The following is a 22836-nucleotide window of genomic DNA, read 5'->3' on the forward strand; positions in this document are numbered from 1 at the left end:
TCATCGACTTCTGGGTCTTAGAACTATCAAATTTGATCCTCCCAGATTCTATAGCCGATTGCAGCTGCTGTCTGAACACCTTGCACTCGTTAGTGTCATGAGAAGTTGCATTGTGCCACTTGCAATATTTCATCCTTTTCAATTCTTCAGCCGATGGGATCACGTGATTAGGTGACAGTTTGATCTGGCCTTCCTGGAGCAGAAAGTCGAATATCCTATCGGCTTTAGCAGTGTCAAACGCAAATTTCTCTGGTTCTTTATGTCCAAAAGGACAAGACATCGGCTTCTTGTTTTTCACCCACTCTGCCAAGCCGATGACTGGTTCCTCGTCAGAATCCGAGCTTGTTGCTTCATCAACGAACGACACCTTTTTGTTCCATGCTCTCTTAGGTTCAAAAGGCTTGATATCTTGATCAGAAATTCTCTGCACCAAATGACTTAAGCTTTCAAACTCCTGAGAAGCATACTTGTCCTTGATGTGTGGCAACAAACCCTGGAAAGCCAAATCGGCAAGCTGCCGATCGTCCAGAACCAGACTATAGCACTTGTTCTTAACCTCCCGTATCCTCTGCACAAAACTTTCAACCGATTCATCATTGCGTTGCCTCAATTTGACCAAATCGGTGATCTTCTTCTCATGGACCCCAGAAAAGAAGTACTTGTGGAATTGCTTCTCCAGATCGGCCCAAGTAATCACCGAGTTGGGAGGCAGTGATATAAACCAGGTAAAAGCCGATCCAGACAATGATGACGAGAATAGACGAACCCTTAACTTGTCCCTGTTACCAGCTTCCCCGCATTGGATGATGTACCTGTTGACGTGCTCCATGGTCGACGTGTCATCCTGCCCAGAAAACTTAGTAAAATCCGGTACCTTGTACCGATGCGGAAGCGGAATCAAATCATATGCGGGAGGATACGGTGTCCGATAAGAGTAAGTATTGACTTTGAACTTTATCCCGAATTGGTCTCTCATTACTTCAGCAATCTTATCGGCCCAATAAGCATCGGCATCTTGCCGATGGGGCTGTTGCGGATCAGGCACCTGCTGGTAAGCTTCCACGTGTCGGTGTGGCGCACGATCTGCATGAAACATTAGGTTAATCATCTGGCCTCCAATCTGCGGACCGCCAAGCTGCTGCCCGCCAATCTGCTGTCCGCCGACCTGTTGCCCAAGGTTCATTGGGTGGTTAGGCATCCCCTGATTGTGGAATCCCGGATAGATCTGTCCTTGGTGGAACCCTGTAGCCTGATGATTCGGTTGGGGCGTTTGCGGAAAGACTTGCTGCCCAAGCCATCCACTATTAGCGTTCATCGGCATAGGCCCTGCCGATGACTGGTAATTGGGCATTACCATTGAACTGACATACCTTGGCTGGATCATAGACCTCTGTTGCATCAGCATTGAGTCTGCCGATGCGTTAGGCATCTGGAACGTTGGAGCTTGAGAATTCCCAGTGTGCGGTCTTGCAATAGTAGTTGTGGTATACTGGGGACTCTGATTCATCGGCATATTTGGAGGTGCCGATGTCATAGGAGTCTTGCCTCTCATGTCAGTTGTCTGCGACGTGCCCGGCGTTAACTCTGGAGGCATACCATAACCCCACCAGTTAGGAGGAGGAGTCAACCCTGACACTGCCGATGCCAACAGATCTGTAGCGAGTTTGATCTGCCCATCTGAAGTCTGTGGATTGGTTGTCATCGGCGTAGATTGTGCATTAGTGACTCCCAATGTGCTTGGCGGAACAGGGATCTCCATGCCCGCAGCGGCCGTAGCGGCCGATGGAGCTGTGACCACTGGTGACCTCGGTTGGTGATAAATGGGACCCACATAATCTGGTGGCAGCTGTCCTTCCTTGAAAGTTCTTGCCACGGCATTGAAAACCGTATTGGACAGTACACCAGCTTGGTTGATCAAAGCACGGTTTACAGCGCTGTCAACCATCTCTTGAAGCCTGCCAGGATTGGCTTCAAAAGTAACCTGCCGCGGAGCCGGCAGTGCATCCTTCTGGATCACCTCGCCACTCCTGTTCATGCTGAAGGACCTCAGGCATTGCTGCTTGTAATCCTCCATGGCTTTAGCAATAGCTTGCTTCTGCTCATCTTTGAGATTGACTTCCGTCACGGGGATGACGTTTTCTTGATCAAACTCGGAAGTCGACATGTTGATCTTGATCTTGAATCTGTCCCACTGGGCGTGCCAAAAGATGTGTTGGTGCAAAAGCTAATCTGCAAACACAAAGGGCTAATACCCGATTCAAATGTTAAGGCGTGCCATCCGATTTGACCTTTCTATCGGCAAAGGTGGTAACTCGAATACTTTAGTCCTGACAACAGCGATGCACCCGGATGTCACGGCCAAGAGGTATTCACGCGGAATTTGAGAACACGCCGAGCTTAAGTCGACGAATTCCTAAGAACTCGTAATAAAAAGGAAAAGTGTGACGAAGTCGTCGAAAAATAGATGCTGGAATATGAGTAAAAACTTGTGTTTGATTGATTGATAGATATCTCATTACAAAGTCATAGGGTCTATATTTATACCCTGCTCAAAGAGCTTCAACCAGACACGACTAAAACTCGAATTCCAAATTACACAGAATCCGTATACAAAACGACTTAAATAACTAAGGAAACATAAAATTATCCTTCCGTGACAAACTCGAACAACCCCACAAACCGATCGGCAGCCTCCAGGCTCTCCCTTTATATCATCGGCAGACTCTCTTGTCGTAGTCATCGGCACAGACACATCACCAGCTATGGACTTAGTCACGTTCAACCCCTCCTTCATCGGCAATCATCCTCATCGGCAACTCATCCTGTAGATAAAACACCACCGCCTTATTCTGCTGATCTATACTTTTACCGACCATGGACACGTGCCAAAAAACGGTATCAACAACAATTTTTAGGGTGTTACACCTAGGTCTGGCTGGCACCTCGAGGCGGCCATTCGCAACGGCGATATGGAGTGCGGAAGGTGGTTGTAGAGCGTGGCGTGGCGGGCGAGGAGGGGTCGGCGGCGAGGAGCGTGCCCAGGGAGTCGAGATCCCCGACCTGCGCCGCGTGGAAGTAGTCATGGTCATCGCCGGTGCGGACGCAACTCACGCCGTGCTCCATGGCTGCCGGTGGCTCGCTTGCTTGGTAGTACTTTTTTTTTTCCTTTTCTTTCTGGGGAGGTAAGGTAACAGAGGAGAGCGGCTGCTCCGGCCCGACTCCACCCGCCGGCCAGCGGCAAAGTAGTGAGGTAGGTGCTGGGGCCGAGGTTGCAGCGTGGAATGAGGAAAGAGTGGCAAGGACTGAAAGATGAGGTAGTGCAGAAGAATATTTTATGATAACTCATAAATGGTGAAAAACTGTAAAAGAAAATTCATCATATATTTCTAATGATACATAATATTTTATGTAATTTACATATATTTTTTACTAACATATAGATCACTAAAAAAATTATAAAGTAATAAATAACAAAATGAACACACACGTATATAACTTATCATGATTCTTGTTTGCACGCCGCAACAAACGCCGCACGCGCACGCGGATGGAAACGGGCCGCCGTATAAGCCCGTGTACGATGATGCGGCTTTTGCGGACGCCGGACGGGCCATCTCTGCAATTTTACTTCAGAGCAACTCCAGCCCTCTCTACACGCATCCGACGTTCCGAAGAAAAACACCCGACTCCGCCCCATCTCCGTCTCCAACGCCCGCCGCCGTCGCCTCTGCATCACACGCTCCCTCCCCTCCGTCCTCACCCACAGCCGCCGCCCCGGTCCCTGCAGCGCCTCCCCTCCCACGACCTCTCCAACGACGGCAATCCCCAACCGCACAGGAAGGAGGAAGGAGAAAGGAGGAAGGAGGAAGAAGAAGGGGAGGAAGCCGAGGAGGGGAGGAGGAGGTGCGTCGGCCGTCGTCTTGTTCCGTTCCCGGCTGTCGTCTTCTCCACGTGCCCATCCCGCGCCCACCGCCAGCCCCGCCCCGTCGTCCCGCTCCGGCCAGCGGCCGCGCTCGGCCGCCTGCCGGTGGAGGAGGAGCCCCGTCCTACCCCGGCGACCCTTGCCGGCCCCTTCCCCGTCGCGTCCCCGCTGTCGGTCCGGCTCGTGTCTTCGTCGCCGTGAAGCTGTGCTGCCAAATCAGGAGCACCACCAGGTGTGCCAATCCCTTCCCTTACTGTTGTGCGAAACTCAAACCCTACCTTAAGCCAATTTGCTATCTCTATTTGCTATCTCTATTGTGTGTACATGTATTATGCCTCCTAACTTTGATCCCTTTAAATGGTTACCATACGTACATGTGCACAGCCAATTCATAGGCTATCCATTGAAATTTTTTTAGGCAAGAAAAAAAAAGATGGTCAAACTGGAACATGTCATGAGCAACTGTAGATGGTCAAACTGCAGACCTTAGCATTATACACATCAAGAGTAAATCAACGTAGCAGAGCCAGACATGGAGAGCAGGTGTGCTGCCCGCTGCGCTGGCTGGCTGCGGCCTGGCCTGGCTGGCCGTGGCCTTGCATGCCCCTGGCTGGGCTGGCTGGCTGCATATATGTGCATATATACTACTAACTGTTTATCTTTTGTTCTCGGTTTTCTGTGTGTTGTAGAAATAGACGGAATGTTAGGATAAATTGCTACTTGGTAGCAGTTAAGCATTGGCTCCAGCCTCCAGATGTCTGGATGGATGCTTTGTTTCAGCATCATAATTGGTGCTTAGCTCTAGACTCTGCTGGAATGTGAAGCTGCAACTCAGCGATGCTTTTTGGCGTCATGATCATTGACGTGTGCATTTTGCAAGGCCACTGCATCATTATATATATACTTATATATGCACATATATGCAGCCAGCCAGCCCAGTCAGGGGCATGCAAGGCCACGGCCAGCCAGGCCGCAGCCGGCCAGGGCAACGGGCAGCAGCACCTGCCGACGGGTTCTGAAGCTAAGGGCAAAAATGTCAAGTCATGGCTAAATACATGCATTTGAGATGAGATAGTCTTTTAAAAATACATAATGTCATGTATAACAAAGTGTTCATGTTTGGAGTCCTATTTTAGCAAAGCTGATGTTAGGAATCCTATAATAGCGAAGCCATATGTTTGGAGTCCTATAATAGCAATTATCTCGCCAGACACGTAGCAAACCCTTTAGATCCATCACTATTTCCATTGCACAAACCATGGAACGTGTCTGGAACAATTATAGAATGAAAATTCATTACCTTATCATATGTGAGGCATGTATTATAGACCTCTGCAAAAGTGCACATTTGTCAAGCCATGGCTGTCATGGGAATGTGTTCCACCAAGATTGAGCATGATCATAAAAGATGATTAGTTGGGTGAAAAATAAGCATCGAGCATCTGGAACTAAGTAGCCACATCCAAAACCTTCCATGTGAAGTGAATGACAATTCACAGGATATAGGCATGATATGAATTCCTCAAAATAAAAATATTGACATCAGTACCGCCCTTTAGATTTATAGATATAATGGGAAATCTATGGCACGGGTTCGAAAATATAGACATGAAACAAACAACAGTTTCAGGAGTGAGCCATATTGTTATTCGACTATAATAAGCACTTTAACATAACAGTATGTTGAAACGATCATAGATGGTGGATGGATAGTAATTTGACAACAGAACTTAGGTTTTGTTTTAGCAGATGAATGATTAAGTTTTATTAGCAGCCCTGGAGCAGCACTATATAAATTTATAATGCATGTACCCCCATATATTCTTAAAACTGTTTACACTTTGTTTCATTTAAAGGTGTAATGAAGAATTATGTAACAATTCTCATACGTCACTGCGATTGCAAGAATATATTAGAAAGGTGTGCATCAATATTCTGTTTTGGAAATCAGGAATAACTCCGCATAAAAAAGGTCTTGGTTGCCATTTGAATTAATGAATCTGCTAGACTTAACATTACTCTCCCCGGTTGGTTCTGCCTAATGGTCCACTTTGTTTAGTAGATGACTCAGTCTATCAGTTACAATGTCTTAGAACCACTAAAAGAAAAAATTAAAAGGAAAACCTAGCCTGTACTTTTACATTCAGGGGTGGGGGCACGAGCATACTGCCTGCAACAGGTCTCAAACTTATGTCAGTTTTGCGTCATAGCGTAAAAGTCTATATTCTGCACCCCATCCTTATTGTCATCGAATCCTTATGTGGCAATGCACGCTTGTCCGTCATAGTGCATGGAGCATCAGCCTACGTGTTCATCAACCTTGATTTTGGTTGCCACTCCACTTGTGATGTGTTTACTGAATAAGTTAAGTAATCACTTGACACCTCTACTAATATGCATTACTTATTTTGTGCTGTAGCATGTCGAAAACCTTATATCTTTACTGTTGTTTTGCAAAACATTTTATAGGAATTGTTTTCCTGCAACAATGTGTTCTACCATTTGCGGAGTTAGTAAATTTAATTAATATGTACATGCTTTGTTTATGCACTGCAGATTGTAAGGGCTAGAAAACTACTATTGGAGCACTCCAGTACTCAATAAAACAATAAAGGTGAGCAAATGGTCGTCACTTATCTACTATTGCAGTGGTAAGGCATAATTCGTGGTCGTCGCTGCCTGCTCTGTCACCATGAATTGGACAAACAAATCATTTAAGCAATAAAAAAGAAGCTCATGTACTACTTGGAATTGGGAAAAAACATCTTTCAGTCTTGAGGTTTTTTACCACTGTATTTTTAGGAGATATGGTATGTCCTGTTAATGAGACAAGTTCAATTATATGGCCATGGTTGTGAAATTTCATGCAATTGCAAAATATAGTAAAAATAGGCCTACTTATGGAAATATCAGGATACAAACTAACCACATAGATTAAAGGAGGACTTTCAGGATGGGCAGTGTGATCTCTGGTAAATGAATCTGTCCTGGTTCATCCCCAGCAAATAGATAAGCAATAATTTCAGACAGCATAATAGAATTAAAGAGATGTCCAAAGAAAGTATTTTGCTACACACATAATTAGATACAAGTCAATACCTTTATGATATTGTTAAGAAGGTGTGCTATTATGGTTTATCAGATGATACGCTCATGACATAATTAATCTCTTAGTCTCACCCAATGGTTTCCCGCCTTTATGTACACACATCTACGATTATTTGTTTTGTTTATTGTTAATAAATAGCTAATAGCTTGCGCAATATTGATATTCAGAACATCATCCTCGCAATGTCTTTTTGAGGTACTGGTATAATACAAATTCATACATGTATTATCATGGTATTAATTTTTCCCGTTGCAACGCACGGGCATTTACCTATAATCAGGATATTTATTTGAAACATCATTCACATCCTTATTAATCATTTAACTCATTAAATTAGACTAGATAAAAAACATATATCTATTTGAAACATTATCCCCATCCTTAATCACGGGCCAGTTCGATGTGGACAGCACTACAACTAGGATTCATCTCGATACAGCCCAACAGCTCATTCACCATTCCTCTCAACCATTTCGCCGCTCTTCGAATTCAGAAAAGGCGGCGGCGTCTCCACCTTCGCCGGATTCCGCCACCGATGGATCCCGCAGCGCCAGGGAGGTTCGACAGGCTCCAGAGCTCCTTCAAGATCTCCGTCCAGTGCCTCCTCACAGCCTGCTCCCGCGAGGTTGGTTGGTTTCGTTCGCTGGCTCGCTCCCCTCCTCCCCTTCCTCAACTCCCGTTTCCTCAACTCGTGTTCTTGAGCGTTTCAGGTTGTCAATGAGGCTTTCTCCTCATTCACCGATGCCGAGAAGGCGCGTCTGCACCTAATGGTCACACTTGTGAGTGTCCTGAACTCCTGATCTATGCCCTGTCCAATTGTTACGATTTGCAATGAACTTGTAAATTATTTCATCCTTGCGATACCTACTAATTTGACTGCCACGCAAAGTTCAGTTCTATTTTATTGCGGTCAAAGTTCAGTTATGTATCCGGCTAGTGTGAGTGTCTGTGTGTGACTCCTGTAGATTAATTCATTTTTGTGTTTCTTTTTTCAGGTGCTGAAGAATATGCATGTCAACATAATGGTACAGTTTTTTGTTCCTGAAGGGTCCAATTCCTGAATAATATCAGTTTAGCATTCAGATTTTGTTCAAATACATGCCATTCTACCATTGGTTTCTTAACTACACCTCCCTTTTGTAGTGGCATTACATTCTTACTACTTTACTAGCAACGAGGATATTCCGTGGATTAGAAACAAAACCTGGGTTAAGGGTTATTTTATTATACAATGCCTTTCTGCCTGTCTCTCACTATGTTTTCTACTGCCTCACTTGCACGGTTTACCACTTGTGTCTAATATGGAAGCATGCATTCTTAAATTACAAAACTGATATCACTTTTGTTCTGTTTGCTAAGCCTGATGCAGTTAGTTTATATTTATCTTCCTTTCTTTGTATGTGCGAGCACTGTATTCAGCCCAATATGCTATAATCTGTTTTTTTTTCCCTTCATATATCGCAGGATGAGTTTAATGACTTCTGCGAAGAAACACAGGTAATTTTGAAATCAGTATTTTCTCAAACATGTTGACATATTTTTGTCACAATTTGTGGATTTTCTCAAACCAGGGGGGAGCCATTCCCCAGATTTTGCCCTTAAGAAGTTTGTGATACTCCTTTGCACTTTTGTAGTGCTTGGTAGAAGTTACTACATTTTCTCCTGTGTAACATCATTTCATTATTTTAGGTGGCTGCTGCCCTTGACAAGATAGATGACTTTGTTGAAGAGCAAAACCTGGACGCATTAGCTTCAGAGAAGTAAGTGATGTATGCTTTACCTTGGAGTCCTTTTTTTATAAAAAAAATCAGGGTTTTGAATACTAGGCTGGGATGGTTATGATGCATCCAATGCCCTTGTTTTTATGTTTGCGAACTAGTATATAAGCACATGGATATATTCCTTTGTGAAATTTAGCATAAAGTTACCCACTATAGTTCATCTGATTGCAGAACTACTGTTGAAGAAATCCAAGAAAAGGTATCAAGAGCAAAGAAGGATGAAGTTGAACATTTGACTGGTTTACTAAAGAAGGTATTGAATCGATTTTGCAGATTATGTGTTAGAGATAACACAGACTTGATTAGCCTTGAGGCAACTAACCCCAGGCCGTCTCCTTCATTATATATAGAGAAAGACATTGCATTGATTACTCACTAGAGCATAGCTAATCAGATAGGTGCCTTGGCAGCCGTACACACCTTTGGGCTGCCCAAGGTCTTTAATGACTGTAATTAACTAGCATAGTTATCTAGGAAATGCTTAGGAAGCAGGGCTTATTAACTACATTTCTCCCCCTAAGACCTGCTTCAACTAATCTTGATCTCCTTGATCCCAATCCTGCTCCTCATCTCCTCCAGCTTGGTTTTGCCCAAGGCTTTAGTCAGTATATCAGCGAGCTGATCTGCAGTGGGAATGAACTCTGTCTTGATGCTACCTTCTTTCATACAATCTCTGATGAAATGATGCTTGATTCTAATATGCTTGCTCCTGTCATGGAAAACAGGATTCTTTGCCAAAGCCAGAGCAGACTTATTGTCTACTCTGAGTTCCACCACTTCAACTTTTCTTCCCAACAAATCTGCAAACAGTCTTGACAACCACAAAGCTTGGGTTGCAGCTGTTGTCATCGCCACATATTCAGCCTCACAGCTAGACAGAGCAACAACTCTCTGTTTGACAGACTGCCAGCTGACCAGGCTGGTTCCAAGGAAGAACAAACATCCAGTTGTGCTTTTGCTTGAATCAACATCTCCAGCCAAATCTGAATCACTGTAACCCACAAACCTTGCTTTGCCTGTTGTTCTGGTGTAGCAGAGCCCATGATCTAGAGTACCAGCCAGGTATCTCAAGATTCTCTTCACAGCCTGAAGATGTTCAGTTGTTGGCTTCTCCAGAAATCTGCTAACATACCCTACAGCAAAAGCCAAATTGGTCTTGTGTGCACTAGGTATCTCAAGCTGCCAACCAGTCTTCTGTACTGAGTTGGATTTACTTCCTTTGCTGTGCTTTCCTTGCTCAACTTCAGCCTTTCTTCCATGGGTGTGGTGGCTGGATTACATCCTGCCATACCACCAAGCTCAAGTATCTTCTTAGCATAATGGGTTTGCTTCAGAGTGATGCTCCCCTCAGATTGTCTCACCTCAACTCCCAGATAGAAAAACAGAAGACCCAAATCATTCAAAGGTTTGCTTCATCTTTGCCTTGAAAGCTTCAATCTTCTGCTGATTGACTGCTGTGATGATCAAATCATCAACATAGACTCCAATTACCAGTAGGGAGTCACCTGATCCCTTCCTGTACATAGCAGCTTCATACACATTTTGCTCAAAACCCATCTGCTTGAGAGTCAAGTCAAGCTTGGCATTCCATGCCCGAGGAGCCTGTCTTAGACCATACAGGGCCTTGTGCAGCCTGTACACTTTCTTCTCCTCTCCTGATACTACAAAACCTGGAGGCTGTGTAACATAGACCTCCTTCTGGAGTTCTCCATTCAAAAATGCAGACTTCACATCCATGTGTACTGCCCATCCCTCTTGTGCTGCTAGGGCAAGCAAAACACGCACTGATTCCATCCTTGCAACCGGTGCAAAAGCATCTTCATAATTAACTCCTTCCTGCTGCACAAAACCACGGGCCACAAGTCTTGCCTTGTGCCTAATTACAACTCCATGTTCATCCTTCTTCAGCTTAAACACCCATTTCAGTGAAATTGGACGGTGACCAGGACGGGGAGAAACAAGTTCCCAAGTCCCATTCCGCTCTACTGATCTCAGCTCCTCCTTCATCGCTGCTTGCCAATCTGGATCATCTTTGGCTTCTTCATAGCTTGTAGGCTCACCAGAATGGGTGAGATTCAGTTTTGCAAACAGCCGCTGCGCCGGCGGAGGGGTTGGCTGATCACCAATAATGTCATGAATCTTCCGATAGCGGAGTTCTTCATCGTCGTGGTAGGCATCCACCCTTTCATCATCATCCTCCAGGGGGGGTCACATGCTCAACCTGAGGACTTGCTGGGGCTGGTGTAGGTGTTCTGGGCATCACAGGCGCCTCTGTCTCTGCTGTGGGCTCCTCTGCTTCCGCTGCAGGCTCTCCTGCATTCACCGGAGAGAAACCAGGCGATGCAGGATGTGGCGGAGGAGATAGTGAAGGCGATGTTGAACTTCCTGCTTCAGGGAGTTCCTCCGCCCATGGGAATTCAACAGTAAACTCACTGCCCGCTGCTTCTGGTGTGCCTGCTGCTGGTGATGTCCAGTCCCAGCCGCGGCCTTCGTCTGAACACCACATCACGGCTGACACGCACACGCTGGGACACTAGATCATAGATACGGTATGCCTTGGCCCCTTCCGCATAGCTGATAAACACGCCAGCCTCGCCGCGGTCATCGAGCTTGCGAAGCTGAGTAAGCCGCCGGGTATAAGCCACACAGCCAAAGACCTTGAGGTGGCTGACTGTTGGTGCCCGGTCGTGCCACGCTTCATAAGGAGTGGCATTCTTCAGCGCCTTCGTCGGGGATTGATTCAGAATGTGCACAGCCGTCATCACAGCCTCCCCCCAAAACCGAGAGGGCATCTGGCGTTGCTTGAGTAAAGCTCGTGCCATGGCCACCACTGTTTGGTTCCTGCGCTCAACAACACCGTTTTGTTGCGGTGAATAAGGGGCACTGAAATGCTGTTTAATACCTTCATCAGCGCAGTATGCAGTAAACTCCGCGACGGTGAATTCGCCGCCATTGTCGGTGCGCAGGACCTTCAACTTGCGCCCGCTTTCCACCTCTGCTGCCACCTTGACCTTCTTAATTGCTTCTGCTGCTGCGTCCTTGGATGGCAGCAACACAGCCCACATAAAGCGGGTGGTGTCATCGACGAGCAGCAAGATATAGCGGTTGCCCGCTGATGTCGCTGGCGTGACCGACCGCACAGGTCACCGTGCTCCAGCTCAAGCTGATTCCTCTGCTTGGTGGTAACGCAGGTGTCACACACCTGCTCAACATGGTCGACCACCGGCATCCTGTGCGCCATCTCCTCCTTGCTGAGTCGCCGGAGCGCGTCGAAGTGCAGATGGCCGAAACGCTCGTGCCATTGCCATGCCTCTTCATCCTTGCGCGCCGCAAGACAGAGAGGTTGTGCAGCCTCAAGATGCAGAATATACAACCTATTCTTCCCTCTGTGTACCTTGGCGAGCAGACGGCGGTTCTTGTCCCAAATGCGAAGCACGCCATCATCAATCACAACCTTGGACCCTCCTTCATCAAGCTGTCCCAGACTTAGGATAGAGTTCTTCAGCGCCGAAATGAAATAGACGCCATGAAGAACCCTCTGCTCATCGGTCTTGGCTTGGAAAACAATAGACCTGACGCCCTTGATCTCAACCTTCGACGCGTCCCCGAACCGGACCGTTCCTCGAACGCCAGTGTTCAGATCAGCAAAGAACTCTTGGCGCCCGGTCATGTGATGCGTCGCACCGGAGTCCAGGTACCAGTCGCTGTCCACCTCTTCTTCGTCCACGCCGAGGTAGGCGCGAGCACGTGGCTCAGAGAGCTCGACGTGCTGCGCCGTGTAGCTGTGCGCCGGCATGCTATGTTCCAGGCTAATGAAGCCATGTGCCAGAAACAGAGCGCCATCTTCATCGCACTCGGCGTACTGGGCGCGCGCCTCATGCCTTCCTTGGTTCCCGCCACGCTGCCCAGCCTGATTTCCGCCGCCACAACCTCCACCACGGTTGCCACCACCGCGGCCAGCACGGTTTCCACCTCCACCGTCGCGCTCTGCATCTTCACGGCGCGGCTGGGGACACTCACGTGCCCAGTGGCCCTCCTGGTTGCAGTTGAGGCAGGTGTTGGGGCCGACGCGGCCAGCAACATTGCCATCTCCTCGTCCGCCACCACGTCCACCGCCTCTGCCTCGTCCTCGTCCACCACCACGGCTACGTCCACCGCCACCGCGCTGGTTCCTGAAACCAGAACCGCCGGCACCATCTCCCTTCTTCTCCTTCCTCCAGCGCGCTTTTCACTGCTCCTCGGTGTACAGCAGCTTGCCGTTGATGGCCACCGGCTCGGTCAGCGCTTGTTCCTTGCGATTATCCACCGCCTTGAGCCTTCCAGTCACCTCCTCAAGAGTGAGTGCCTCAAAGTCGAGGAACTGCTCAATGGCGACAACAATCTGCGTGTACTTGGCTAGCACCGTGCGCAGAAACTTCACCACACGCTCCTCAGTGATGTCCTTGTCACCATGAATGACAAGCTGCTGGTGCAGAATTGACAGACACATGGCGAAATCTTCCACTTGCTCTCCCAATCGCGCGTAGGCGCTGCAGCGTTGCTCGACGGACCTGGTCCACGCCGATGCGAGTCGCAGCGATGGCGTCCCACGCCTCCTTCGCCATAGCCTTGTCGAGGAGTGGGATGCCCATCTCCTTGGGCACGGCCCCGACAATCACCTCCAGTGCGCGCTTGTCATCGCGAAACTGGACAGGGCCGCCCTTGATGGCGTCCTAGAGATCGCGCGCATGCATCCTCAGCTTCATGGTCTGACTCCACTCGTAGTAGTTCGACTTGTCCAGCATCGGCCACAACGTGCTGCTACCAGAGTCGCGGTACACCACTCTGCCTTGCGGTGATTCGTAGCGACCACCGCCGCGGCCGCGCCTCCGGTCTTGCAGTGGTGACTGCGAGCGCCTCCTGTCCCGCAGTGGTGACTATGAGCGCCTCCTGTCTCGTGACGGAGTCCGCAGCCCCCGATTCCTGCTCTCCTCCTCTTCCTCCTCTTCATCCTTTTCTTCTCCCTTCTCAGCAGCAATTTCGGCCCGCAGCTCCTGCGCCGTCCTTGCAGCCGCCGCCTGCTTTGCTGCCTGGACTGCCAGCGCCGCTGCTTCCTCTGCAGCCTTCAATCGCGCAGCCCGGCCGGAGGAGTCGCCCAGCTCTCCATCGCCGGTTCCCTTGGCCTTGAGCCTGGCAGCGCGCTCAGCAGAGTCGACATGGGGTGGAGAAGGTGAGGAGTTGGCCTCGTGGCTCTCTGGTGTCTAACCTAGCTCTGGTACCAAATGTTAGAGATAACACAGACTTGATTAGCCTTGAGGCAACTAACCCCAGGCCGTCTCCTTCATTATATATAGAGAAAGACATTGCATTGATTACAAACAGCTCACTAGAGCATAGCTAATCAGATAGGCAGCCGTACACACCTTTGGGCTGCCCAAGGTCTTTAATGACTGTAATTAACTAGCATAGTTATCTAGGAAATGCTTAGGAAGCAGGGCTTATTAACTACACTATGGGTGTGGCAAACTTAGGTTTAGGCGGCCTTGATTCACGGCCAGTTGAACCATGTGTACAGCCCCCACCCCCAATGTGCATGTTGGGTGGAGTGACAGTGGTGACTTTAAGGATAGCCAATGATTCTATTAAAATGCATGTTTACTGTGCACAAGAGGATAAGTTAGGCCAACTACACCTTAATTACTTGTGTTAGTATATACTTTAAAAGTTTAATTTTTCTAACATAACTAAATAGGTCTCTGTCATTGGTTTTCAATTAGAGCTTAGAGGGAAGAGTTTAAGCTTGAAATAATCGATATGTTTTTCCTTTAAAATGATTTATGATCCTATTCTCATGCTGATGATTTAATAAAGATCAACCTTTACATAAGTAGCATGGTAGCCTTATATTATTTTGCATAGGGAAGCTACCTCTGCATATCAATTTGTGGTCAGATACTCAGATGTAGTATCTTTGTGCTAAGTAAATCTGTCTGGGTAAAGATATTAAATAATGTTGTTAAGTTGTTTGGGTAAAGATATTAAATGCTATTAGTAAGTGGTTTCCTGTTCACGACAACATAGGTTGAAAAAAGCAAGAATGCCATGAAAGCTCGAATTGAACTCCTGAAGAAAGGGGAGGATTCAACTGCTGCAACAGATGTCCTCAATAAGGTTTGTTGACGCCCCGCCACCCCCCCCCCCCCCCCCCCCCCCAAAAAAAAGTACCATCTGTTTTTTCTATTACTCGTCTCAGTTTGATTGGATCTCTTGGATGTTTCCTTACAGTTGACGCGGTGGAACAGTGCACTCGTGTTGTGTCATGACGAGCCACTGACGCTCTGCGCTCCTGAACAACAATAGCCTTTGAATCTTGTCATGATGATTCATTGGCGTCAAAGGACATCTTTGTATAGATAGGATGACATGTGAATACGTCATTCATGGATCAGCCTGGATGTTATGTGATGATTAAGAATTGCTTATGCATGTTATGTATCGTGCAATAAACACATTGTCTGTGCTTTGGATATAATTCTTAGAACCATGAAGTAATCGCAACGTTCCTGCAGTGTTTTATCTCCATCCGACATGTTCCAGTATCATTTTGGTTACTTATTAACTGCAATGTCACCTCGTGCCAAACAGAAAAAAAGGAAATGGGCGCGTGCACTGTGTCCCGACAAGTCAGTGTCAGCCGCACAGTTTCCACACGACCAGAGGCCATGAGCACCACTCTTGCCTTAGCCACAGGCAGAGCACACCACCGCATCTCCATCCATCCATCCAAATGGCAGAGCCAGCAGCCATCCCCTTCCTCCACCTCGGCAGGTCCACACCTCCACCTGCCGCCATCCTCGCAGCCCCTCACCATGGCTGCCACGCTCTCCTCCGTGGCTGCCCCTTCCCTCCCCAAGCACGGCTCCATCATCAGAGCTCAGCAGCAGGCGCCTCCTTCCATCATCTCGGCATCAACGACTGTGAGTAGGGATCGCGTCCGTTCTTGCTGTCGTTGGTTTGTTCCTTGTGATCGCTGATGTTCGTGTGCATGGTGCAGCAGAAGACTGCCTTCCATGGGGTGTCGCTGGTGGACAGGAGGTGGGCGGCCGCCGGCCACCGGAGAGGCGGCGGCGCGCGGCGGAGGCTGCTGCAGGTGAACGCGAGGACCGCCGCCAAGAACATTGAGGTGGAGGTCGACAAGCCACTTGGGTTAGCCTTAGGCCAGAAGCCCGGCGGTGGCGTCGTCATCACTGTTAGTCCTCTTCCACTTGCGTTTTCATTGCTTCCTGCGATCCTGTCCTTGTTTTTTTTTTTTCAGAGAAAAGGTTTCCTCCGCTTTATAGATCTTAAAGCGTTCAAGACAGTTAAGTTCCAGCGAATTGGCGCGCCCGCCACAAACAGAAAAAGGCCTTAAAAGCCAACAGAACCACTACCTGAATACATTTTGGTTACTTTGGGTCACCATCAAGTGAAGTCTTCATTGGTGTGATGGTTGATGAGGAGCATCCAAACAGCCCCGTCACAAATGAAGAGCAGCCGGCGATCCCAGTCTTGATCACTTCAGAGCCCTGCCCTGCCAGTCGATTCTTGGCGGTCCAGTAGCCTGGTTTTGCAATTGCTGCACAAAAGCTAGCTTCAACTCTCCTGCCTAGATCCTGGCTGTACATCGGTGCCCATCCCCCCCAACATCTTGACAATCATCACTAAGAAACTTCTCTTGCCTTAACCAAATTGCTCCCTGAAAGCACACAGAGTTACAGAATTTCCACAGACACCACAAAACCGCTGAGCTAATGATATTGTACAGTTCATGCTTTTTACTAGCAACCCATCTAGTGGCCACATACTCAAAATTTACCACTTCCCTGGAATTTAGAAGTTTGGAAATAGTACTCCAGCAACATTTGGCCACATAACCTACGTTACACGAGTACGGGTACGAGTATCGGATATAATACGTATCGGATACGCGGATACGCACTTTCTAAAAACAAAACCCACTAAAATGGTGTATCCGAGTATCCGTATCCGCGTATCCGATGAGTATCGGATACGAATACGTCACCCCCCTTAGAGTATCCGTGTAACATAGCACATAACAATCAAAAAACAGATGGCAAATAGACTCCCTCTCACTACAGAAAAGACAAGACTGGTCCAAGACCTCTCTTCTCTTAGCCAAATTATCCCTAGTAAGTAACTTGTTCTTAGTTAACAACCACAAAAAAAAAACTGAATCCGAGGTGGAATATTAATTTTCCAAACAGCATGGACATACATTGGTATAACTCCTCTGTGACTGATCACCGCATACAAAGATTGTACTGAGTATCTACCATTAGAGATAAAGCCCCAAATTATTTGATCTTCCTCCTCAGATTTATTCACCGTTCCATTATCTCACTATCAATTGGCTAGTTTCTGTCCTTGTCGCCCGGCATGATCGTGGAATTCAGATTTCAGCCACGAGCTGATGTTTCATAAATATACTAGCCACCTTGCTTCATAGAATTCAAAATTCTAGCACTAGTTATGATTTGAAGCTGAAGATCCAATTGTTAATTGCTTCTATGTAAACAACATGTTCACTTCAGTATGATTCTCTGAATCTGGAGGCAAGTATTGCAAACAGTAACTATGATTGATTTGTTTCTTCGGCATGCGATTATTAGTCTGTGGAATCTGGAGGGAATGCAGCAAGAGCTGGTCTGAAAGCCGGCGACCAGGTCTTGTACACAAGTAGCTTCTTTGGAGATGAGCTGTGGCCTGCAGATAAGCTTGGGTTCACCAAGACAGCCATCCAAGCAAAGCCAGACTCCGTCTACTTTGTCGTGAGCAGGTACACACTTCTTCCCTTGGATTATCCTGGCTACATGGTTAGGGCTTATGATTTGATATTGCAAAATTTAGTGAATTGATTATACTTCCCCCAAATCTCATCTGAGTGATCTCAGGGGTGCCGAAGTTGATGTGAAGCGCCTACCTAAGAGGCCGGCACCGCCTCGGTTTGGACGGAAGTTGACTGATGCACAAAAGGCAGGATCAGCATAACCATGCCTTTTTTTTCTCCAACTTGAAGCCTCTGCATGTATTTTATAAACTGCAAATGTCCCCTTTTTCAGGAGAGAGCAACGCACATCTGCCTTGATTGTGGATTCATATACTTCCTACCCAAGCCTTTTGAAGAACAGGTAAGCAATGCATCTCTCTCTCTAAATCAATTACAGAACTAGTGTTTACCTTTTCTGTTTATATCTAATTAAGTACTGTATTTTAGTTTTCGTCTGATGAAGTTTAACCATTTTCTGTATGGCTGCAGCCTGATGAATATGGATGCCCACAATGCAATGCGCCAAAGAAGCGATTTGCAAAGTATGATGCTGCCACTGGGAAGGCCATCGGCGGTGCGCTGCCGCCTATTGCGGTGATCATAAGTTTTGTAATCGGCATCGCCGGAGTAGGGGCTCTGCTTGTGTATGGCCTGCAATAGGCTGCTCATTCTTCAGATCCAAATTTTTGCTGTGCACAAGAAGCTCAGCTGACTGCTGCTGTACTCCATCTCACAAAACATTCTGAGTGATATACATAAAATCGAAAGGAAATATACAATATTTGAGGTTAATGGCTTGTCTAATTTTCATGCACTGTTGGTTATAAAGTTACTCAATTTTATTTTATTACTGAAAGGCAGCACGCTTTTCAGAAATGCTTCCATTGTCAATACTGCTCTCGTCAGCATAGAGATTTTGTCACAAAAGTTTCTACCACTCAAGCTCCAATCCAAACTTCAAAGATCAAAGATATAGGAATCATGTCATGCACAGATTCTAGAATCATACAGAAGCAACCTTTTTTTTATGACTTGTAGAAACCAATGTGCTATATTCACTGAACTTTGTGGTCAGTCTGAACAAATTGTAGTTTTGTCTCGTGACCGGTAACATAAGCTTTGCCACTGCCTTATCTTTTATCTATTACAATAAGACAGATTGTACTGAGACTCATAACTACTCCCACTATGGGTTGACAGTTTTTGTGGTTGAAGTGATCCATGGTCCAGCTCATGATATCAGCCATCATTTTCAGCTTACTCAACCGGCTTTTAAGTCTTAATGGAGTCGATAAAAAGAATATTTTCTTCACTAAACCCTAGTTCAATTAGTTTGTGATTGTGACTTAATCATGAGAATGACCTGACCTGCAAGTCCTTGTCTTCAGTGTCATCTTTCTCTGGGATCAGCTCATCTACCAGATCAAAGTTGGGCTCCTGCCCTACCCACACTCCAGAGTCCAGACAGACATCAGCATTACACATACAAAAGCAGAAGCAGGTGGTTAAAAATTAGTTGGAAGAAGATGAACATGAATCCATATATACCAGGAACTTGTTAGGCCTGCATTGCCATTTGCAACAAGCAGTCTGCTGTTAATTAGAACAGCGCAAAAAACAAAGAAAGAAAGAAATTATCTTCAGATACAAATCTCAGTAGAACAGTAGAGGTGATCATGAGCTACTGGGGAAGCCCAGGCGGGCCGCCGTCGTGGACGGCGAGCCGGGGGCCGTCGCCAGTGGTGCCGCTCCTCGTCGTGATGGCGCTGGGATGGGTCATCTGCCAAGAGACCCTGATGGAGTGGTACGAGACGGTGACGGAGTTGGAGGAGACGGTGACGGACAACGCCGTGCTCGTGGTCCTCGCCCTCGGCGCCGCCGCGCTACTGCTCGCCTTGGCCGTGGCCGGCAACCGGAGCGAGGTGGTGCTGGTGCCGGTGGTGCTGGTGGCGGTCATGTTGCTCATCCAGAACATCGTGCTCACCGCTCTCCTGCTTCTGGTGCTGGTCTACTTCGCCGGCATATACTACTACCGGCCGGACAGAGGGTACGGCTACGGCTACGGCGGTGGTTTCGGCGGCGACTGGAGCGGCGGAGGCGGCGCCGGGCTGGGGTTCTACATGCTGCTGCTCCTGTGCCTGGTGCTGTGCGCCATGTTCTCCGACGGCGGCAATGGCTGGTGGATCCCAGGTGTGATGCTGGCCGCGTGCGTGCTCTGCCTCAATCTCTTCTCCGGCGGGAAAGTCTGGGGATATGGATACCCCTGAGCTCTGAGCATGCTTTTTTCAGGGCAGTATTGTTTCTTGCCATTTAACATGCCATATCAGGGGAGGGGGAGCAAATATGTAGAAAGAAGCGTATGATCACTGCAGTGCTATTTTCTTAATGTATAGCTGTTGTAATTTTAGCTTTGGCAAACTTATACTTACCTACTGATTTATGTCAAATACAAACTGGTTTGTAAACCAGCGAGCTGTGGAAAACCAAGCTGTTGTGGCCTATGTGCTGTAAAAAACTGTAAGTCGTTTGATTGAAGCAACTATAAAATCTACCCCTCGTTATCTTCCTTGAAGCAAATGAAAACATCTCTTTATTTTATTCACCCATTTGGAAAACTGAAAGCTGAAAGGCAAAGCAGGGTCCAAGGTGTGGGATAATTATACTACATGAAAACAGCCTATTTTGGAAAAACAGCTTCGTGTTCTACCCGTTTGGCCAGCAGAAGCGCACTTCCTAGAAACTGAACCAAACACAGCCTTAATACACAGACATATTAAGTCTTCACATGTAGATAGATGGATAACATTGGTAACCAGTTACATAAGCAGGTACATAGTTCACAGATCCCCAGTGGATCAAATGATCTATTTCTCACGAACAAATGGCATAAAGCTCAGCTGACAATAGCTGTTTGGCAACTATTAAGAGACTTTAAGAAGTGGCAGCCGCAGCCTCCTCCTGGAGCTGCTTCACCTTGGTGATGTAATCATTCATTGCCTCTTCCTTCGGTTTACCTGCCAAAATCTCAAAAGTTTTAGCAAGTACTATAATATCTTGTGATACTACTTGAATAGATGCATATGCATCTATGTAGAACACTAGTATTGTGGTAAATAACAAAAATATATAAGCTGCCCAAAATACAACAATCAGATAAGTATATGAACCTTCAACAGCCTTCCATGCATCCCATTTGGCCCTGTCCTTCTGGTAGAATATGCCAGGACGGTCTTCAAAAGTTTATTAACGAATAAACATGTAAGCACAATTGTGTTGAAAAGAAATACTATTGTAAACACAAACAAAAGATACACAGATAAGTTTCAAGAGACACTATCATGATCCCATGAGTTAATGGCAACTGGCTAGATTCTGATGTCAAACGGACTAGAGGTTCATTTAGTACGGCACAAGCAGAGCATAATTATGACTTTAGTTACAAGTGAGATATGGAAGAAAAAGCATATGAGCATTACATTTTTTTAACTGTTCAGTTACTCTGCCTAGCCCCATGAACTTGAATTTACCATTCATCTGCATCTAGGTGCAGCAAATTTCATCAGTAAATAGATGTTGCAGGACAGAGCATAGAATACTACATTTCAGTATTGGTTGAACCCCCAAGTCCGAAGAGGTTGGTCAACATCTAATCTAAAACTTCAAATCCTAGAACCATGGTTAGTTGTCCAAACTTGGGAAGAAATAAAAAGATTCTACAGTAAATAGGTTCATCTTATTCTTTATATAATACTGTTTTGTTTTCTTACTATATGATTTTACCTGTATTTTATATTCTTAGCCCTCTCTCCCCCCCCCCCCCCCTCTCTCTCCCCCAATTTTATATTCTTATCATGTAAAGTATCATGAATTCATGATACGTATTCACCACGGTTTGAATTTCTAAATTGTTAAACCTTGAAAGTAAACTGGCAGGGCCTGCTGTTTATTAATTTATGGAGGGGAAGCAAATCGTGAAACTTTTAGGGAATTCGTATTATGACACAAAGTTAAACACTATCCATGCTAGGAATAGTATTGAGCCATGACATTTAAACTGGGTTTCTGCAAACCAAGAGCTTCATCCACACTGCAAACTTACAAAGGGAACTAGAAACAAGAGAACAAAAGTAGCTGTGTGATTACATACTAACCGGTATTCACATTTCCAACAGTGGCTTGCTTGTACAGTCCGTAGAGGATCAGCTTGTTCTCATTGCTCGTGCTCTCAGGCAAGGTCTTTGCCTTTTCAGCGTACTCCTCAAATTCCTCCTGCAACAGAGATACAGCTCACATGTTATGTTCCTTGGGGGGGCCACGATTGCAATACTAGGCTAAACTATTTCACAAGGTAAATCTTTCATGTAAATCGTTTTAAGAAATCCAGTCTTTGAACCACACACTTCGCCACACTCTATTTCTTTATAGAATTTTGTATAGAAACCCGAGAGATCGCAAAATACTTAAAACAAACTGGGAATTTCCCATCTTACATCCAAAGGCATGATGAACACAACAGTAACTGCCGCTCAGGAGTCAGGGCGGCGCAAAAGCATTGGATCCCCTCTTAAGCATGAAGATAATGAGCACAGCCTCTACAATTTCCAAGTGCTGCTAAGAGCCAACAGTCTGAATCCACCAGATCTTGGCTACGCATACAAATCTAGACGGAAATTAAGACCCTCCAAGTCTACATCGTTTCTCTGGACAATCTAACCAAGCTCGCTCGTACCGACACTACTATGGGTTACAGTGCAACAATCTAAACGGAACTGAACATTCAGAACAAATGGGGGGAAAAAGAACCAATCTTGGAGATCATCAGATGAATAAAGATTTGATGGCGATTTAGGGAGTGGTGAGCCGTGTACCTGCAGACCCATGGCTTGGTTTCAGGATTTGTTTTCCTTCGGCCTCTTCTCTTCTTCTCGGTTTTAACGATGACTGGCGACTAGATCGGATCCGCTTATATAGCGCAGTACTGAAATTCCTACGTACTGAGAAACCCCCTGTTTCCGAATTTAATTATGGAGGAGCCCCTGTATTGGGCAAAGTTTCGCAGACAGATCCTTAGAATAATTTCTAGATTTTCAAAAGAAAAATGTTAGTAATAATAAGTTAGGAAAAAAACGCAAATTGTTAGTGTTATGAATTAAGGTCCCTTTGGAATATGGAACTTTTCTTTATTTTTCTGTGTTTTTTCTATGGAAATGAATGGATT

The 22836-nt window shown here is 46.4% G+C and overlaps 5 protein-coding genes across 7 annotated transcripts; 4 read left to right on the forward strand and 1 right to left on the reverse strand.

The window, feature by feature from the left end:
* Window positions 3581-4123, forward strand: LOC8080862. Its single transcript, XM_002443865.2, has one exon. The coding sequence runs from the start codon at window positions 3581-3583 to the stop codon at window positions 4121-4123; it is 543 nt and encodes a 180-aa protein (XP_002443910.2).
* Window positions 3607-15371, forward strand: LOC8069643. Of its 2 annotated transcripts, none has more exons than XM_021465394.1 (10): window positions 3607-4154; window positions 6479-6536; window positions 7428-7656; window positions 7742-7810; window positions 8027-8056; window positions 8496-8528; window positions 8721-8791; window positions 8984-9065; window positions 14873-14962; window positions 15077-15371. In XM_021465394.1, the coding sequence occupies exons 3-10, from the start codon at window positions 7432-7434 to the stop codon at window positions 15149-15151; spliced, it is 675 nt and encodes a 224-aa protein (XP_021321069.1). In that variant the 5' UTR covers window positions 3607-4154; window positions 6479-6536; window positions 7428-7431; the 3' UTR covers window positions 15152-15371. The 2 variants fall into 2 exon arrangements, with proteins under 2 accessions (XP_021321069.1, XP_021321070.1); XM_021465395.1 differs by having other exon boundaries at window positions 3608-4154; window positions 7525-7656; window positions 15077-15359.
* On the forward strand, window positions 15478-18410 carry LOC8069644. Of its 2 annotated transcripts, none has more exons than XM_021465393.1 (6): window positions 15478-15768; window positions 15846-16040; window positions 17461-17627; window positions 17743-17824; window positions 17911-17979; window positions 18108-18410. In XM_021465393.1, exons 1-6 carry the CDS (start codon window positions 15514-15516, stop codon window positions 18276-18278), a joined length of 939 nt encoding a protein of 312 aa, XP_021321068.1. In that variant the 5' UTR covers window positions 15478-15513; the 3' UTR covers window positions 18279-18410. The 2 variants fall into 2 exon arrangements, with proteins under 2 accessions (XP_021321068.1, XP_002443912.2); XM_002443867.2 differs by having other exon boundaries at window positions 15499-15768; window positions 15849-16040.
* On the forward strand, window positions 18588-20157 carry LOC8069645. Its single transcript, XM_002443868.2, has one exon. It carries the CDS (start codon window positions 19295-19297, stop codon window positions 19883-19885), a length of 591 nt encoding a protein of 196 aa, XP_002443913.1. The 5' UTR covers window positions 18588-19294; the 3' UTR covers window positions 19886-20157.
* On the reverse strand, window positions 20186-22643 carry LOC8069646 (acyl-CoA-binding protein). Its single transcript, XM_002445065.2, has 4 exons — window positions 22487-22643; window positions 21770-21887; window positions 20786-20848; window positions 20186-20632 (listed from the first exon to the last, which is right to left on the reverse strand). The coding sequence occupies exons 1-4, from the start codon at window positions 22496-22498 to the stop codon at window positions 20550-20552; spliced, it is 276 nt and encodes a 91-aa protein (XP_002445110.1). The 5' UTR covers window positions 22499-22643; the 3' UTR covers window positions 20186-20549.

The sequence above is a fragment of the Sorghum bicolor genome, chromosome 7, assembly GCF_000003195.3.
Source record: "Sorghum bicolor cultivar BTx623 chromosome 7, Sorghum_bicolor_NCBIv3, whole genome shotgun sequence".
Classification (NCBI taxonomy): Eukaryota; Viridiplantae; Streptophyta; class Magnoliopsida; order Poales; family Poaceae; genus Sorghum; species Sorghum bicolor.

Bases quoted from the DNA above. Each gene is read 5' to 3' on its own strand.
- LOC8069646 (XM_002445065.2), bottom strand. The intron at 20,849-21,769 runs GTTAGTATGTAA...AAACTTTTGAAG, and splicing joins TGTTGGAAATGTGAATACCG to ACCGTCCTGGCATATTCTAC. The intron at 20,633-20,785 runs GTTCATATACTT...AGATTTTGGCAG, and splicing joins TGCATGGAAGGCTGTTGAAG to GTAAACCGAAGGAAGAGGCA.
- LOC8069643 (XM_021465394.1), top strand. From the start codon at position 7,432: ATGTGGACAGCACTACAACTAGGATTCATCTCGATACAGCCCAACAGC. The intron at 9,066-14,872 runs GTATTGAATCGA...ACGACAACATAG, and splicing joins TGACTGGTTTACTAAAGAAG to GTTGAAAAAAGCAAGAATGC. The intron at 14,963-15,076 runs GTTTGTTGACGC...GTTTCCTTACAG, and splicing joins CAACAGATGTCCTCAATAAG to TTGACGCGGTGGAACAGTGC.
- LOC8080862 (XM_002443865.2), top strand. From the start codon at position 3,581: ATGATGCGGCTTTTGCGGACGCCGGACGGGCCATCTCTGCAATTTTAC.
- LOC8069645 (XM_002443868.2), top strand. From the start codon at position 19,295: ATGAGCTACTGGGGAAGCCCAGGCGGGCCGCCGTCGTGGACGGCGAGC.
- LOC8069644 (XM_021465393.1), top strand. From the start codon at position 15,514: ATGAGCACCACTCTTGCCTTAGCCACAGGCAGAGCACACCACCGCATC. The intron at 16,041-17,460 runs GTTAGTCCTCTT...TGCGATTATTAG, and splicing joins GCGGTGGCGTCGTCATCACT to TCTGTGGAATCTGGAGGGAA. The intron at 17,628-17,742 runs GTACACACTTCT...GAGTGATCTCAG, and splicing joins GTCTACTTTGTCGTGAGCAG to GGGTGCCGAAGTTGATGTGA.